The sequence below is a fragment of the Anarrhichthys ocellatus genome, unplaced genomic scaffold (assembly GCF_004355925.1).
Source record: "Anarrhichthys ocellatus isolate YVR2014 unplaced genomic scaffold, GSC_Weel_1.0 scaffold60, whole genome shotgun sequence".
Classification (NCBI taxonomy): Eukaryota; Metazoa; Chordata; class Actinopteri; order Perciformes; family Anarhichadidae; genus Anarrhichthys; species Anarrhichthys ocellatus.
The window spans coordinates 1,995,617-2,014,475 of NW_022280090.1; the positions used below are offsets into that span (position 1 = coordinate 1,995,617).

At 43.5% G+C, this 18,859-nt stretch overlaps 1 protein-coding gene across 3 annotated transcripts in view; it reads right to left on the reverse strand.

Annotated features, from left to right (window-relative positions):
- arhgef10la (Rho guanine nucleotide exchange factor (GEF) 10-like a) overlaps positions 1 to 18,859 on the reverse strand; it is a 162,370-nt gene that overhangs the window by 35,122 nt on the left and 108,389 nt on the right. For all 3 annotated transcript variants that reach the window (XM_031871749.1, XM_031871750.1, XM_031871748.1), the window contains one exon: positions 12,667 to 12,788. In XM_031871749.1, the coding sequence (XP_031727609.1) occupies positions 12,667 to 12,788 (122 nt within the window). The remainder of the gene's footprint in view (positions 1 to 12,666; positions 12,789 to 18,859) is intronic.

An 18,859-nucleotide genomic window follows, 5' to 3' on the forward strand; every position in this document is an offset into this window, starting at 1 on the left:
CCATCTCGCTGGCGATACAAATGCTAATACGGTATCACTGAGACGCCATTTCAAAATCAATGAGATCCAAGCTTTCTCAAAGTCAATCGCCAGTCCTCGTTCTAGCACTCACTGTGTGTGTGTGTGTGTGTGTGTGTGTGCGTGTGTGTGTGTGTGTGTCTGTAGTGGGAAGCTGAGGCTATTCCCAGGTGCGGAGGCAGGATGAGAGAGGAAGGTGAGCCTGTAAGCCGGCTGATGAAGGTATGATGGAGGACTTTGGGGAGCGTGGGTAGGAAAAGGGAGGAAATGGGCAGGTGAGCTAATTAAAGCGAGATTTGTTGATGTGATGAGAGGGCGGCCTCCCAGCTGCCGGTTACCAATGACCCAATGGTTCGACAGAGAATCCGCCCCACCCATTACCCCAAGAGGGCGCCAGCCCATATGCTGGTTCCAGGTGGCAATGGTTAGCAGAGGAGCATCCATTTGCTTTCCTGGAAGATAAATGTAAAATGTGCGAAATTACACCAATTCCTGCAGGACAGAATGGATGTACTGGGAACATTTTCTGCCAAGTTACGCACCCACAGCTCATGGCTCTGTACGTCGACAAATGTAAGAAGAGGTGGTTATTGGTAGTGGTCTAATATGACAGGGAAGGGTTTTAATGATTCATGCTTTAGGCTGTCAGACTGTCTGAGCGGTGTCCCCTTGCTAAGGGTGACTTCCCCAAATCCAATTAATGTTGTTTTACTTCCCAAGGCTACCCAGGTGCACTGATTTTCCTTACAGCAACATTTCTCTGCAAGCACTGTGAAATCTGCTCTCGAACATGTGGGGGATTTACCACACATCCGATTCGTGACAACCGCTATCCGAAGAGGGTCCGTGCATCATATCCTCCCGGGGCACCATCATGTTATCAATGACAAGACACACTGCGGCCAGCATTGCATTGTCTGGCCTCCGCCATGCTTATGCAATGCATTCTCTTTATTGGAAAGAGTTCTCTACAGTCACTTATGAGATACTGCATTAAGCAAAACTCCTGAGCCCACATTTCTGCACTGTTGAGAAAAAAAAAATGAGTTTGCAAATATTATATATTGCACTGCTGAAAATCAAATAAAAAATATCATCTCTGTATAAACGGCATGCGTGCGGAGAAGTGGGTGCTGTACATATATTGGACCCAGGGAAAGGAAGTACTGCTGCATTTTTTTTTTTTTTCTGATTCCATAGTCACAGTGCCTTCCCCCAGTTCCACATACCAACAATCTTTTACATGCACTAACAAGCACTAATAGAAAACGTCCACTGTTTATTAACTGGTAATTGACTGGTGCTGGCGCTCCCTCCCCACTGCAACCCCACTGCCTAAGGCTACGGGCAGGACGGCCAGTCATCCTGAAATGACTTACATCCAGAGCACTGCTACAGGTAATGCACACTAAACAAGCTCCTAACATGAGAGACTCTGCAAAGTTGCTGCTCGGGTTATCAAAAATGAAAGCTCTGATGGAGAGCGGCGTCTCCTCATTGATTTCTTCATGAAATATAAAATGATGCTGAGTTTTCTGACCATATTTTGTCTATTTTGACCTTTTCTGTCAACATAAGTTGTGCTTCTCTAACAGCATGTCTGCTGCGGATGCTCAACATCTATCATGAGCTAAAACGTGTTCTGCTGATTAATGACTCTGACAAACTGCTAATACTCTATATCCATAACGTGCATTTGGATGATACTCTTAGGCAGAGAAGAAAGAAACACCCCTCCAACTTTCCTTCTTTGATTTCTTACAGATTCTTTTCTTGTGCTAGAAATTCTAACTGAGAAGGTGAGCAAAGAAAAACAACAGTAAAACTGACTTTTATACAGTTTAAAAAACAAAGAATAAAGAATGTGAATATGTTGTCAAGAAAAATCTGTACAACTGGAAAAACAAACAAAAGATCTGCGGAGAAACAAAAACAGATGGTGAGTTCTGGAAGAACAAAAACGACTGTTCACCGAGGATGACCGGAGAGACACGGAATTCTGTATGCCTGGGGTGAAAACATACAACAATTTTCGAAGTCAAATTGCCAGGGTCACACGGTCAGTACACCCGATTCTGACAAAAAAAAGTTTGACCTTAATTTCAGACTACACTATGTTTCACTCCTACTTGTTTGTTTTCCTTCTTCAATTGAACAATACAATGTTTCCTGACAGCAGATGGCTAAATGTATCTCTAAAAGTAGAAGGTACATTTACATGACTGTGGTATCGTCTGATATCACTCCATCCAATGGAAAAGGTTGGGAGCCGCTTCTCTGTAATAAGTCATAAATTAGGATTTCGGACAATTGCATCATCCTTATATTTCACTGGCAGGTGTAGTGTTGCATAAAGGTCATTTCTGATAACCGTCAAAGACTAAAGATTCAGTTGTGGGCTTTTAGCGAAAAAGTACTGAACATGTTCCCTGTCAACAAATGTTTTTGTTCGACTGTGGGAATATTTGGGGGCAAAATACAATGAATGCATTTTACACTTTGGAAATAAGGGCAGTCAAATGAATGGTGCACATTTGGGAGCAAATAGGGACAGATTATTTACCTGTATTTTCATCAGGGTTTATCAGAATCCGAATCAGCTTTAATGGCCATGTACGTGTACGCGTACAAGGAATTTGACTCCGGTTTTACATTGCTCTCCACATACATACACAGAATTTTCAAATAAACAGGAAAAAAAATGTAAATAAATAAACAGGGACAACAAAAAAGAAAAAGTAGAACAGATGTAAGCATAAACATTTAATGACTATGTACAATATAAATATATATATATATATATATATATATGGACACAACCCTATACAACAACAGTGTCTATGGAATTAAGGTGATCGTGCAGAATGGAGGTAGTGCAGTTTGACTGATTAATTGTTCATCAGAGTGACGGCCAGTGGAGAGAAGCTGTTCCTGTGTCTGTTTATCTGACAGATACATACATTTTGAGGTAACTAGCTATAGTTTTAACCAATATTGGTCTTTCAAAATTGTAACAACTGCCTTTTTTGCTGAAAAGTAAAAAGAAAAATAGATCACATGGCACATCATCAAGATATATACACTCAGTTGCCAGTCTATTAGATACAGCTGGCTAATGCAATCCAATCGTCCTGCAATAAGTCCTGCGTTTATAAGAGTCATTGATTCAGCTGTTTGGTCATTTGGGAGTGTTACACTGAAAAGTGTTACTATCATATATCAGTGAGGGAAGGCTGAACATCAAAAACACGTCTCTGTATAATTCAGTACAGTACAATAGTACCACAAACTGCCCCCTCCAAAATGATCATACAGCTGCCAGCTGAGTATATATACATTGTACAGTATGTATGCCACATAAGCTCTTATACACACACACACACACACACACACACATGTTGTTTGTGAACACACTCTCATGACACAACCATACGGGGACAGCAAAACACTGTTTGCTCATTATCTGTTCTCCAATACATCGTGCTCTCATAATGAAGCTAATACAAAAGGACAACGGGATCAAAGTTGGAACTTGCTTCTCATGTTATGATTTCGTGAGCTCGATGTCGCCCTGCGATTTAAAATTCCACCTGCATCTACGAGCGAAGATCAAAGGGCCAACCACCTGCTGTGCTCGCAGGCCTGTGTTACGTTCGGAAAATTCAAAGTCATTTGAACACAATAAGATTAAACCATCTGCACGAGAGGGCTGAGTAGACAGTCTGATGTTTAACTCTTGATGGGCACGTATTAGCTGCTTTAGAGGAGGTTGGCACTCGAGGCAAAACCATCTGCCTATCAGCTTATTATTAAAACCGGCTCAGGACATTTGCCTCAATTTAATAACCACTGTCTGTACAGTAACGATTCCCTGTCTCCCCTGGCTATGCCACAGATCATATCAGCAATAAGTGGAATGAAGTTGGAGAGCGGTTTTGCATATCACTGCTCAGAGCCACTGCCTGACATTGGTAGGACATCACAAACTCATATTCATGTCTCGACTGAGATTTTCTTCCTGCGTGTCCTTCGCCGCTCCTAGCTGAGCGATTGCAACACGCCCAACAAATGTGATGCAAATTCGCTGTGTCGCTATGCCCCCCTTCTTCCCACACACACACACACACATAAAGATCCATACACCCACTCATGCTGACTCCTGCGGCCAAGGCAGTAACAACTCTGGATGAAAGCCGTGTGCAGCCCCTGCATTAATGGGTTCAAAAGAGGACTACGGGCCAAAACTTCTGTGCGTAGTCAATCACTTCCTCCATCTTCACTTCCCCTCTGACAGAGACGGGAGACATCCGCACGGGGCTCAGACAAGCTCTGGATGAGCGATCTGTACCTACCTCAAAGACAGAAACTGACACAACTGTTTGTCAACACAGGGGCTGCTAGATGAAGCCCCGGGCACAGGAGTGGACGAGGCTTTCTATAATCCTTTATCAGATGGCAGGAAACGCAGAACAAAGGGAGCTGTGGCACCAGCTCAGTCCTTGCCATGTGGCGGTTGCAGCTACTTTTGCCAAGGAAGCTCTGCACATGAAGGAGCACCTCCCGAATTTCAATCTGCCCCCTTACAATGCTTGGATCCTAATTCTGTGGTGGCCTGTTTGGCACGACATGAGACGAACACAAATCACAAGTCTTTCTCAAAACAGGAATCTGATTGTTCAACCACCGCACTTCAGGCCCATTGTTTCAAGCCCGTATTGTGATATTATAAAGCAGTTTATATCTGTTCTAGCCATGATATTACAAGCATTAACCATTTCATGAAAGAATCAAAGATGAGGTCAACTCATTTGTTAAAACTTTCTACACGTAAACACTTTCTAAATCACATGAAAGTCCCTATTTGCACCTACTTTCAAAGAGAGCAGAGGGTACAGACAACCTGTCATTAAAGCTCTTAACACTGGCCAACACAACAAATGAAGCAGCATCCAGAGTGGTAGTTGTGCACGTCTTGAAAGCAAGCAGCAGGAAGACTAATTAGCAGAGCAGAGAATAAGGAGAGGGCATATCACTGCAGCAGACAGGATTTGTTTGCCACAATAGAAAATCAAAGAGGAGAGAGAGCCTTCTCCCCTTTTTCCTTTGGAATTGATGCAGTTTTTGCCTCTCCGCATTGACGTAAAGAGGAAGAATGTGACCGAATTAGCACATTCAGCAGATCTGCAGGATTTCCCTTCTGGGTACATAATTTGTTCCTGCATGCTATCTTGACAAGTACAGAGTGAGCAGAAACTCTGGGCCAGAGAAGGAGGGCTCTACTCTGAGGCATTGCTAGAGTGTCTTTGATTCCCTGTAATTAGTACGTTAACTGTCACAGCAACAGATCAGGCCCTTTGCAAATAACCTCAATGTCAAGCGGTGGGTGTGTCTCTCTCCATTCCACGTCTATACAGACACCGCACTGCCCTCTGTTGGCGAGGAGAGTCATGAAGGGGAAAGGAAATGCATAGCATGGAAGCCAGACTTGCGGTGCGAGAGCAAGTGGCAACTACAATGCAGTTGCCATGTAAATTAGAGCAAGGCGACTGAACTAACATGCAGTAAATCAACTCTCTTTAGTGCACCTTAACTGTGCAAATCAGACTGAGCAGTTAAAATAAAACCCCACCTTAATCCTGTCATTACGTTTGCAAATTAAAAATCCCAAATCCTTTTCACCGTCCCTGTTCCAGCTGTTTAGTAAATGAATTGAGAGCTCGGGTACACGGGATGCAATGATGACAAGACTACATTAGCATGCTGATGCTAACACAGTCTCTCTGGGATTTGTTTCAACGCGCCTCGTATTCATTTCAATACACACACACACACACAGCGGTAGTGTTGCTGCCGAGCACAACGGGTCTCGCTGTCCTGTCCGATACGTGTTGGAAGGAGGAAGGCTGTGCTGTTGACATCCATTCATAATACAACTCATACATGCTCTCATGTTATTGGTTACATCATCGTAAACTTCTTTTGGAACACTAGAAACTCTGTTTCTTACACTATTAGAGAACAGATCTGGTCAAATTGAACCTAATAATTAATCGAATAAACTCGGAATACTTTGTATTTTTACGTGAATTCTCTTTTCTTTACATTTATTTTACAAGCGCTCATGAAAATTATGAAAGGCACACCTCCATTTAGCCACCTCCATTCAATAATAACAGCACGTCAGTCAAGATTTACACCAGGGGTGCCCACTGCCCGCCCACCACCACTACATTTCTGCCTCTGTGGCTTTTGCGTCGCTGTTTGCTGCTGACATGGGACTTATCGCAAACGGAGGCAGCAGAGCCAGCAGTTTCAAGCTTTTTGGCTTAAAAGTACCATATAACCATTACTTGAGTTTAATAAAGTTGACTTTTGATGCTGCCTAGTCTGGGCAGAGTGGAGAGATCCAGATCTGCAAAGCAGAAAGCCTGCCCTCTGTACACTCCCGGGGACATTAGTTAAGAGGTCGCAAACTGTCACAACTCTCTCTGAGTTGTTCTCTCTGCAAATGCCAAAGTTTGACTTCTGCCCTGACCTCAGCGAGAGGTGCTCTTTGATCGGGAGTGTTAAGCAGTCAGAGCTTGTGGGCTGTCACTTTCCCCTGTATTTGTGACAGTGACAAGTCTGGTGTGTCTGGAGGTGGGTTTCAACTGAGCCGAGCCAAGCTGACCAGGAGGGCCAGGGCCCGCATCAGCAACGTGATCCGGCGTCACGCAGAGAAAGTAGATTTGACACTTGGTCTGGCATTTAAATATTCTGCATGCTGACAGCTTGGCTTCCCCCTTTCAATGAGCAGCAGCGGTCTGTTTTTTTTTTTTTTTGTGTGGAGAGAACTGTGGTACACGTTTACAGAGAGTGGCTCCAAAAAATGTACAGCACGATTTGAGTTAAGTGCAGGTCTCAGTGCATTTCAACAAACACACTTCATCAAATAAAAATCGATCGCGAGATGTGTTACACTGAATTCCTTAGCATCTCCGCAGAGTGAACCTTGCAGGAAGCCATCGGAGCAGTTTTACAGAGAGAAAGAAGCATGTTAGTATCTATGAATTTAATATTGCAGAGCGCACCTGTTGATTTTGGTAGTAGCTGCCACATTAGGCTCTGCCACATGTCCTGAAAACATCAGCTTAATGCCTGATATTAGGTCTTTTACATTAAAATGTAATCTCACTATGAAATGGAAATCAAACATCATGCAGAAACTCACATCCTGTGCAGGTAGAGAACACATTAAGCAGCTGATGGGTACCCACTGACGGCATACTGGCAAGATGACTTGTGAAAGTGATCATGAAGCCAAAAACGGCTAAATAGGGAAATAAAAGCGTGGCCCAGTCAGCGTTGTTGGTCATCATCATGATTCATTCGACCCTGATAATCACAGAAAAGCCTGAGAACTGTACGTTCGCCTACATTCCGAACAAGTCATACATAAGGAGAAAGAGAACCGATCTAGATGAGGCTCAGGTCTGAAATAGAACAAGTTGCTCGAGCACAGGTGCATCCCGCTGTTTTGTGTTTTTCTGTTTTGCAAGATGGATATTGCTGTGGTGTTAGAAACGGAGCTGCGTGGTTAGAAGGAGCTTTTAAATCCATGCTGTGGCATCCATTCTCTGCAAATCAGAGAAGAGGTGGCTGATATCTGCCTCTCTGTAAAGGCAGTGAACGACCTTCAAGACAAACAAGAGGGAGAAGCATTGCAGCAGGTGTCAATGCGATGACTTTACCTTAAAGAAATTAGAATTTTAAAAAACAGGCTGGAAGGGGGAGAGGAAATAAATCACCAGACAGGCGTTGCAGCAGGGAAAGGCCACCTCTTCACACTGTGCTCTTTTTTTAATCTATATTTCATAACATAGTATCTGTTATGCTGTGTGCTACAGTGCATACACACACACACACACACTCACACACAGATGCACAGCCTTCACACTCAGTTGTTTCCTTCATCTTGACTGTACAGCCATCGAGTCATTCACCAGACAATGCGACGCACACAGTGTACTTCGCCACTCAACAAGCTAATTTCCTGTACTTACAGTTGCTTTCATGTGGCCAGCTGTATGCACAGCGCTGCTTGTCTTGTCACTCCATCGGCGAGGGTGAAGATGGATGACACAGCGAGCGAGAGGGACATGCACCACATGCCCCGAAAAGCACCGGCTAGTCCAAGTCAATAAGCGCAGGTACCATTGACCCCGGTACACTGTGACTTCACCAGATGACAAAGACAGACATGATGACCAATAACTTGTTGGATGGGTTTTGAAGACTGAATCACAAAAATACAGTGGTGATCTGTGTGATCTATATAAACTAGTGGAGTGTATAACTAGTGAGATGTGACCGAGCTTTTAGCGGTTTGCTGAGCTGAGACACAGAAGCTAATCCTCTCAGAAAGAGAAAGGAAGCTAACCCGATGCAGCCCGAACCCTTTCCCAGTTTGTCATTACGCACTTCAAAGCATATATGATGAAATCCCCCAAGGTATTAGAAGAGCTCTGGCACAGCAGCCCTCCTCAGACCTGTTCTAGCCTAATGCCTCATAAACGGAGTTTGGAAACATGCCCGTTTACTATTTTGAAAGTCTTTGTAGCGTTGGATCTTTAGGATCCTTTTAGAGTTGCAGAGGGAGAGGTGCTTTCCTGCTGGAGGAGACCATTATGCGGCCGAGGGATGCCTGTCCCCTCGCCATGAAGTGCTGCACATACAGTATATGCACGTGGCTCGTTGAGAATGTTTAGATCAGGACAGGAAACCGGGCATTGATCTTGTTCAAAGCTCTGTTGAATGAGTGCTTATAATGAAATACAGTGCGCAAGAAAATATGTGTCCGAGATAGAGACAGGCACATCATTTAAGCCATTCAGTTCCATTCAGTGACGCCACCCAATGCCACTTGTTATACAGCTGGCTGAGCCGTCTGATGATTTGGTTTCATGAATGCATGTGTTATAGGTCTTCACACTGACACAGCCTGCAGAACAGAACTGAAAGAAACAGCTGGTTCATACAGTCAAACAGGGGCAGTGAGGGACACGGCTGAGTTAAGTTCTAGATACAGCGTAAAGAAAGGAAGAAATATAACTACAATCCCTGCAAACAACACGCCTCTGTTAACGCTGGTAGTGCAAGAAAGTGAATATTCCGAGATGCGGCTGCTACTTCTGGGACAGTGAGTAGGAAGGTCTGCAAACTATTATGCTGAATGTTAATGATTACTAGAGCTCAAGGTGACATCTTTACATTGCATGTTTTATTGAAAACTACCCACTCAGATAAAGATGAAGAGAAGATGAAGATAAGCCTGACCTACTGTTTCAGCACTGGGCTGTTTTGGCCCAGTGATGTATGTTAGCATCATATCAGCACACTTAGGAAAACGACTGCAAATGTCAGGAATGTCTGAATGTGATTTCACATTTCTGTACAACATTTGTGTCAAAGATTTCGTCAAATTCTGATCTATCCATCTGTAACAATTACAGGCATCAGTCCTGTTAAAATCAATATCCTGCACCGATATGCTACTCATGCAAGAAAATGCTTATAATTTTTCCATTTAACAGCTGACTCTCCTGGTTCAGCCGTTACATTTTCTGCTGCAGCGTCTCCTAATAATGTCTTAACCCAAGTACATCACACTCTCCCTTTGGGCTGCTCCGTTTCATCTCTCAAAATGGCAGAGAGGGCAACGAAACGGAGCGCGCATAGACTGCTGAAACAACAGGGACCATCAGAATGTGGTTTGTCTATTATCAAAGATAGCGTCTGGTTCTGTGTGTGTTCGTGTGTGTGTGTGTGTGTGTGTGTGAGAGATAGAGAGAGAGAGAGAGAGCAAGAGCAAGAGGGGAAGAGAAAGACAAGGAGAAAATGAAAGAGATAAATTGAGTGGAGGCCGTCTGCCCCCGCTGTTCTCACTCAGCGGACTTGTGATAAGGTTTATCTGCGGTGCCTAACGAGTTCACCCAGTAGCCCACTCCAGCTCCCACCGAGTGGACCGGCACGCGCAGAGCTGCACACGGCCAGCAGTAGGTTGACATCCCTTAGGTGACCTGTGCGCGTTGTTCATGCTACGCTGCTTTGGAACTTTATTGTCTGTCGGAAATGGCTTCGGCCCCGTCGGCCACATCTCTTTTAATCTCGGATTTCTTTCTTTTTTCTTTTTTTTTCCTTCGCCTCCTGTTCTTCATCCTTTCTACTCACTGTAACTCAGAGTGCCAAGAGAAGCTGCAAGAGCTGGAGAAAGAGATGCTGCAGAGCTTTGGCACAGAGAGGCGTGTGTGTCCCAGAGGCAGTGGCTGAGGCAAAGATGGAGACACAGAGAGGGAGAGAAGGGGGGGGGGGGGGGGGTGTGCTGCTGAGTTAAGCCCCTAATCACAGTCTGCTCTGCATGAAGGACTTAAAGTCACTCCATTTAATGCTACCTACTCTTTAGTCCCAAAAAAAGGAAAAGAAATACTACTGCTTACCTCTTCAGCTTTCTGATACCCAGCCCCCCCCCCCCCTTCCTATCACAAACCCATTCACGGAGGTGCACAGCCCACAGCCACACATAAACATGCAGTTCGAGCACATGCGTTGCAAAACTTAAATGAGCACATACTTGCTGACACAGTAATGCAAGCATGAATGTTTCCCTTTCATCTAGCTTTAGCCTTAATAACATGAGCGACCAGCGCAGGTCTTTACAGCAACCGACTGATGTGAAAACAACATACATGCTCAAGTTTGACAGCCGTCAGAAGATACCACCGCGTGACACTGTTTCACGGCAAACCACATTGCGGGACGGACGCGGGGCTGCCGTGCCCTGCACCGGCGTGCTCGGGTGCTTGATTTGTTTGCGCGAGGAGAGGAGAGTATGAGCGGATCCTTAAGAGACTGCAGGGTCCCTCCGGCTCAAAACACATTAATTGACTTGGCGCCGCTTCCAGCCAGGTGTAACACAATTTGGCAGAGCACTGCGGAACGCCGGCGAGATCTTTTGGGAAACCCTACCCCCCACCCTACCGTGTCGAAGCTACACTTTCCGCACTTCCAGCTGCCGTTTCACCTCACCTTCCCATCTCGTCCGCTTGGCCAGCAGACTTCGGGTTGGCGTGCGGGTCTTAATCTAATGGTGGAACATTGATTTATGCTTGGGTGTCCCGCAGCCATTAAGATAATTGCATGATCACTTTATAACATCCTCCCCCCAGTGGCCATGGTAATTTGGCTCCCCCCCACCACCCACCTTGCTCAGTGAGACCCATAACCACATTATAGCGCAAGGAAATGTGGCCGGAAATATCATCTTTCAGCACTTGCAAATTGATTTTATACCATTCCCACTGACTTCTAAACCCCTTTAAGTCTATCTCTCACCTGTGCTGACCGTATGATCTATTGGAGGCTTCTAGGTCTTAACAGCTTGTATTGATCGGAATGCTTCAGCCAGCATCTTAAGGGATGCTCTGGTGTCACCTTGTAATTCCAACGGTCGAGGTGTTTTTGAGTGAGATCATCGCTGAGACAATGTATTTTTAGCTGTTAGGGCAAGACAAGTGGGCTTTGATTGCTTTCAATGGGATGTGTTAAACGGCACTATGATCTCTTGCAACAAAATCTTTATTAAAATGAAGATCCCACCCGCGGCCGCCATGGACTAATGGCCGCTTGAGAGGAGAACTTAGCATCGGTGAAAGTCAAACTGTTTTAACGGAGTGAGCCAAAAGGAAGCACTTTGCCGCTTGAGTAGGATTGCTGAGCTCTACTCAGAATGATGCAGCGATGCTGAACTTTAAACACAGCAACGACAGTAAGGCGATCCATGATCCAAGGCATCTATTCCATCGTGTTTTCTTACGTACTTCATTATTAATTATTAATAATAGTTTCTGCGTTTTATTGTGTGCATCCAATTAAAATAAACTGATAACAGCCAGACTGTGAAAAAGTAGAATTCCTTTCCATTATATTATGCTAAGTGCTTTACCACGTCATCACTCATCATAGAGTCTGTTTTTAAGTTAATATTTGTATATAATTTATTTTTGCTTATTTGTTTGCATTAAAATACTTTATTTTTTTTAATTTAATTTATTTTTTGACTATATGACCAGAAAGGGTTGGACAGTATGACAATATACCTACAAAGGTTGCGATACCATTCACCCCGAGGTAGCTTCCCCTTTACTTACAAATGAATGTGCAGGGTTGCTTCTTGCTTAGACACATTTACATTTAGGATTTTTGCATTATGTGATAAAGTACCTTTCTTTGTCAGGTATTTCATTTGCCAAGTTATTTACAAACAAACAATTTATACCTTTTTGTTTTATATATCAGTGGATTCTCTGCTGAATTTAAAATAACTTGTGCATCATATATATATATATATATATATATATATATATATATATATATATAATCCAGTGTTTACTGTCTGGACTATAGCTGAGCTGCATTGACACTACTTTTTGTTTTTTTTGTTGATGTGTTCATGTGATGTGTGCAAACACGAGAAAGACTATGATATGCAAATGTCCTCCTTTTAAAAAAGTACTAACTGTCTGAGAGTTCATGTGATTTCGATCTCTTGGAGCTTCTGAGCACATGGTAAACCTGTTCTCATTCGGAAAGGAACTTTCCCGGCGGATTTACCTTTCTCTCCGGTGACTTAGTAGCAAAGACAGGCATGTGACAGGCCAGCAGCGGACACGAAAACGGGGACATGGTCTTCCCTTCGTCCTGTCCACATAACCAGCCCAGTGAATTCTCCTCCCCTGAAGAAGAAAACAAGAGAGAATTTAATTTTTTTATCTCTTCTCAGAAATGTGCTACTAACTTGTTTTGTTTGACATCCTGCATCTGACCCTCACAGTGAGATATCGCCTCCTTCCAGCTGTGTCAACACCACGCAAAATCACCAGTAAGACATTTTGCTACCGCAGGTGTGTAATGTATAGATGGTGTTATCAGCATGTGAATGTTCCAATCAGCCAGAGGCTTATTCCCTGTTGTAGGAGGCGAGGCCGGGTACTGCCAACACAGGGCCTCAACAGTGATTAAACCTGCATTTAATCAACAGTGAGAGTCAGTCCCAGCAGGAAAAAATGCAACTGCATGGATTTGAGTTATAATTATGGATTTGCCTGGCGTATGCTCCATCACCCTGCCGCTCTTATATCTCAGCCGTACAACAGGTGCGCCTCTGACAAGGCGCCGGGCAAATCAGCCAAAGTACTCCCATTATGAAATTTTGCAATCATAAATTTCAATTTACAGGAACTAAATTGTGCATGAAAGTTAACAGCTTGCTAAAATTTGCTTCCCTGCGTTGTTACCATACATTACTTTTGGAACAAGCTACACTTTATATCTGTTGTCTGCCTCTGAGGCACGGTCACAGATGCATTGGACTCATTTGCAGAAGTAGAAGTGGAGTTTGTTTGATGAGAGTATTATTTGCTCACTCTCCTTGTGGTAAACCAGTAAGGGGAGCGCCTCGGGGCCAAATAGACGAGCTTACACTGACGGCACCGAGGTTGGAAAATTAGTTTTATTTCTCTGTTTTGGCCACACTGACACAACTCTCATTAGGCCAAACTTCACTGATGTTTAAACTGAAGTGACTGACATTACCTTTTTTCTGATTATGTACTCGCCTTTATAAGAACAATGAGGTGAAATTAAAAATGTGTACCTCACTCGTTTCAGAATTGCCACTGACATTCCTGAACGAACATAAATGTGACATCACTCTTGACAGTTTGCAAACAGGAATCACAGTGGAGCGAAATCCTTGTCACATTCAAAGCTTGAGTACATCTGAATGAATGACAAAATGTATTTATACAAAAGGCGAACAGTAAGGACAGGAAAGAGCAGCATTGGGTATATGCGGGTTGGATGTTTTCATATATCAAAGACGAATCAAATTCTATGACTTCTCTCTTGGATTTTTCATTGTTCCCTTTTCAATCTTTTTTTTAAATGGAGTTTCATTCATTCATCTCCCTTCTAATCTAAACAATGGATACCTCAAACCATCTGTGCATCAAACAGAAACTATCTGCATGGCTACACGCTACACAGGGTCCAGATATATGAAATACCATATATATATATACACGTACTGTATATATATATATATATATATATATTATCTTTTTTACGCTGTCCAACTTCTACACTTATAAAATGCAGACAGCAGAGAGCAAATTATGCTTGGAAAAAAAAGAATGCAACCTGTGCGGCTGGTGTTGTTTTCACCCTGTGAGTCTGTCTGAGTCATCATGGCCAAATATGTGGTCCTGGAGACGCCTACTGTAGCAGTACCTACCACAGAAGCTGCTGTGAGTATGTTGCCAGGTGTCTGTTGTTATGGTGACAACACATGTCACTGCGGCTAGAGAGGTGTTGTCACAGCTTGCCGGGAAGAGAGCGGAGGAAGCAGCCCTTGAGACGGATGGTCGACTTGTCCGAAGGGGAGTAAGGCAGAGGGACCGCCAGCCCGCTGCTCATTTTCTGCACTTAACGCATGGCGGAATTAGAACGCTAGCTAACTAGCCAGCTGTTCCCTGGTCACCTTAATGCTACACCTGTTCCAGAAAATAAGCCGAACAAAGTTGTCACTTGCTGCTGATAGCAACTTCCCTACGCTGTGATAACTGACTGTTAGGAATGGGGTACATAATGATACGGTTTTAAATCATTCAGTCATTTATATTTGCAGTCATCTCGAGTTGTGGAGTGTTCTTTAATAATTCATATTTTGGGGAGGGTTTGGCCTGTGGGCCGACTGTCCCTCAGCGGGCCCCTGCCAGGATACAGAGAGGTGTGAGGTCACTTATTAAAAGTCTTTAATTGAGGGCAGATTGCTTCAGGTGAGGAAGCAGGGCCAGTGATTTCCTTTACCCCAGAGTGTAATCATCAACTTTCTAAAGCTAATTATTAGATTAGCATAAATAATGTTCCTTTTCGGTACGCTTGGCTGCTACTACTGAATTTGTCAGTCAGTAAAAAAAAAAAAAAAGAGGCAGATACAGAGAGATGGAAATAGAGAGAGAGAGAGAGAGAGAGAGAGAGAGAGAGAGAGAGAGAGCGGGATACACAGTTGATGTGAGGGAACACAAATTAATCTTAACCTTCAATCCCATGTGGTAATAATGATGATGAATAACACTGAACACATGAGACGCACAGAACTAAATTGAAAACGGCACAAAACAGGGACACGCAGGCCACTCACCTCAACACACACGTCTACACTTCTTTATTTACGAAATAATCAGTTGGACCTCTGAAGACAGGAAAACACAATCCTCAAGAGTTGTTGCTCCAGCACATTCCTCTTCTATAGATCACTCTCACAGTAATTTCTCAAAACACAAAAGGCAGATTCTGTATTTGGATAGTTGTAAATTGTAAGACGTAACCATAAAACTACCTTGATATTTAAAACGCTTAGTAAGAATGCAGGCTCATCTTTTCACGACATACCCTGGCTATCTCACTATAAAGCAAGGAATCTGTCTCCAGGAACATTCATCCCATCTACTTCACACTTCATGTGGATGTACTGCTGGGGACCCAGGACGTGTAGTGTCAAAGTTCATTATTAATAAACTTTGAATAAACAAGAGATAGCGATCTGTGCAGCTGTGGGGGCGGGTCCTCAGGGCTGTGCTGGGCTTACAGGCCGGGAGACATTGATTGCAGTTCACTTTTGATGCCCGATGCTGAATGTACTCATGTTACGACTCATGTTACGAGGCAGCACTTCAATCGGACTGCTTTGAACGGGTACGATTCCATTCAGCCACGCTCCAGACTGGCACGCACCCTGACATCACTGCAGGCAGCCCAGACATGGGAGCCAATCAATTGGCCCACTCTCGCTCTCCAAACGGCTCGATGGACAAATCAAGCCTTTATTTATTTGTTCTTACTTTATCTAATGTTAATGTAATCTGAATTGTATTTAAATATATTTATATGTTTTGTTCATATCCTTTGTATGTGTGTGAAGGAGAACCCTGGGTAGGCGGATGGGTTGAGGAACTGACCTCCGAGGGGGGAAAAGGGATGAAGAACGGGAGTGGGCTGGAGTGAGGTTTGCAATAGATAACCACAGAACACCGTTAACACTACTGCCAAGTGGGCATGCTATTAATATTAATTAATTAAGACATTTGGGGGACAAAAAGTCACTACATCTACAATACTACCTGAATAAATCCATCTTTTATTTTTCAACAAATCGACTGTAGAAAATAAAGCTATCAGTGCAAACTGTATTTCATAATTCTATAATAATAATGCATATCATGTGTTTATTCTCTGTTTCCTCTGGTACAGCGTCCTGTGAACTGTACCTCACGCTACATCAACATCATGTTGGATTTACCATAAATAGTACTTACCGGCGGGGGGGGAAAAAAGCCCGCAAAAAAACATTAACGTCAGCCTCCTAATGGTAATTACAAGTAGGGGCCATGGACATGCGAGTTGCTGTGGCTCTCTATATGTACCAATTAGTGTCAAGTGTGTCATCGCAGCAAGAGAACTGCAGCAAAGCCACTAATGCCTGCAGTCGGAAATAATACAAAATTACAACCCATAAGTTATATTACGGCTAATACAATGAACTGGTTATTTTGCATTTGTGTGGTCAATTAGTTAAATATAAAGGCTCGGAATATGAATATGTCCAACAAATAAAAACATGGCATTCACTGTATACAGGCCTCGTTTCATTCACAAGCACCTGTGTAAACACAAAACCACTTAGTATAATCATGGATCCACTGTAGGAAACAGCAAAGCACACTGAGCCGTAGATTAACATCTTAAACGGATAACAAAAAAGCTTTATGACATAAGAGCTGGAGAAAATGACACACCATACAGATAATATATTTTCCAAAACCTCACACAAAAGAAATTGTCAGAAAACAAACAAGATATTGTGATTGCGTTAAAATAGTAATAAACTCATTAAAAAAAATCTGAGGCGTAAGGTTAGGATGCAGTCTGAGCCCCACATTATTTGTCATTTATATCAATGAGTTGTCATGCGGATCACTTGGGCTCACTGTAGACCAGAGAATAAAATGTCTCCTATATGCAGGCAGCCTTATTCTCTCCAGTAAAATAACTTACATCTGGAAACATCAAAAGCATAACAAGAAGAGAGTAACAGCGGTTCAGAAAAGATCCAGGAGTCAGAAATGTAGTTGTCATTTTACTGTTTCAGGTTGGACATAGCATAAAGAAGAGCCTCACTGAAAAGACACGCATGCTGAGGCACATCTTAAATTACACTTGCATGGATGTAACCGTTCAAAGGGAGGCTTTTACAGGGCAACTTCCCATCTGACTTCTCAAGACTCTCACAACTCATACTCTCTGCAGTTTATTCACATGTAGCTTCAGTCAAAGAGACTCTAATTAGGCTCTCATCCATTCACGATCCCTCTGTCTCCCGCTCTCAGCTGACTGTGGCCGTTCACTCCACGTTAAACCAATTAGATCTCCCCCCAATCTCCCCGAGCCAATCACATCGTTGCTGTCAAACTTTTAAACTCTTCTCCTCTCTGCTGCGTCGGTTTGTCATTTCAGACCAATCGATGGGACCCTCCTCCGCCCCTTCACTTCCAGTCACCATCACAACAGTGCCCAGTCCTGCTCCACATCCCATCATGCAGATCTTCGGCCAACTCTCTCCATCTGCGGCATCTCTACGCTGTAAATATACAACGCCACGGTGGCGTCCTAGTAGCCGAATACTCCAAAAGACTGTATCCTGCGCCATTGTTCACTCTAAATGAAGTCTCTGCTGATTGAACTACAGTGTTAGGCAATCTATATGAATGACGAGATACCACAAGGTCAGCTCTATGCACTGTGTACTCAATCCCAGCTACTGTACGATAACTATGTGTACCTGCATCATTTGAGAAGGTGAAGGGTTGGAATACTAAGACGGGATTTCTCCATTTCTTTATTCCAATCATGCTTTTGTTTCAAGTCTTTTGCTGATGAAGATTAATTTGCAGAGCATGGCGCTCTATCAACCCCGGTGACACAAAGGGCAAAGATATAGACTAATTAAATACACCAGTGCAATTGATATTTCCCATGGATCAATGAGAGAGTGTGGGATCTGTTAATTAAATCCGTGATAATGTTTACTCAACATAAACATTTCCCATGTTTGAGCACAGCAAGATGGGGAGATAATCTTTGCTGGCTGACAGATTAATTTTAGGGCTAAGAGAAAATCCCTCCAGCACATACTGAGTGAATGCTTTTTTCTTTCTTTGTTGTGACGGGGAGCGTTCTGCTAAATGTTTGTATTAAAAGTGTTATCAAAGGGAATCTTTCCGGCTTCTTTATCGAGTAGACATACTTTAACAGCACAAAACAAAAACGAGAACAGTTATACAATACGTTCAAGCTAATGCAATTTGAATAGATGCAAAGAAATCAGCCACCGCAGCAGCCAAGCCATCTGACTCCTTGGGCTAGTGAAAGCAAAGCCCTCCCGGTGTCTCCTAGAGCCCACGCAGCACGGCAGTCTTTTGCATTTTTCCACAGCTTGCTTGTCTCCTGCGCTGCACACATCGGCATGGCACAGGTTATCACACAGTGGATTAAGAAGGCGTGTCGGAGTGTGTGCAAGAACCTCCGAGCTACACTCCACGCATCTATTGATCCGTGTGCAGGGGCAAAACAAAAAGCGAGAGACCGGCACACTTAGCGGTGTAACCACAGGCAACGGCCCCCTGCCTGCCCTCTGTTCCCTGCAGTGGGACTGATTGCTTGTCTCAATCATCCTTTCACAACCCCC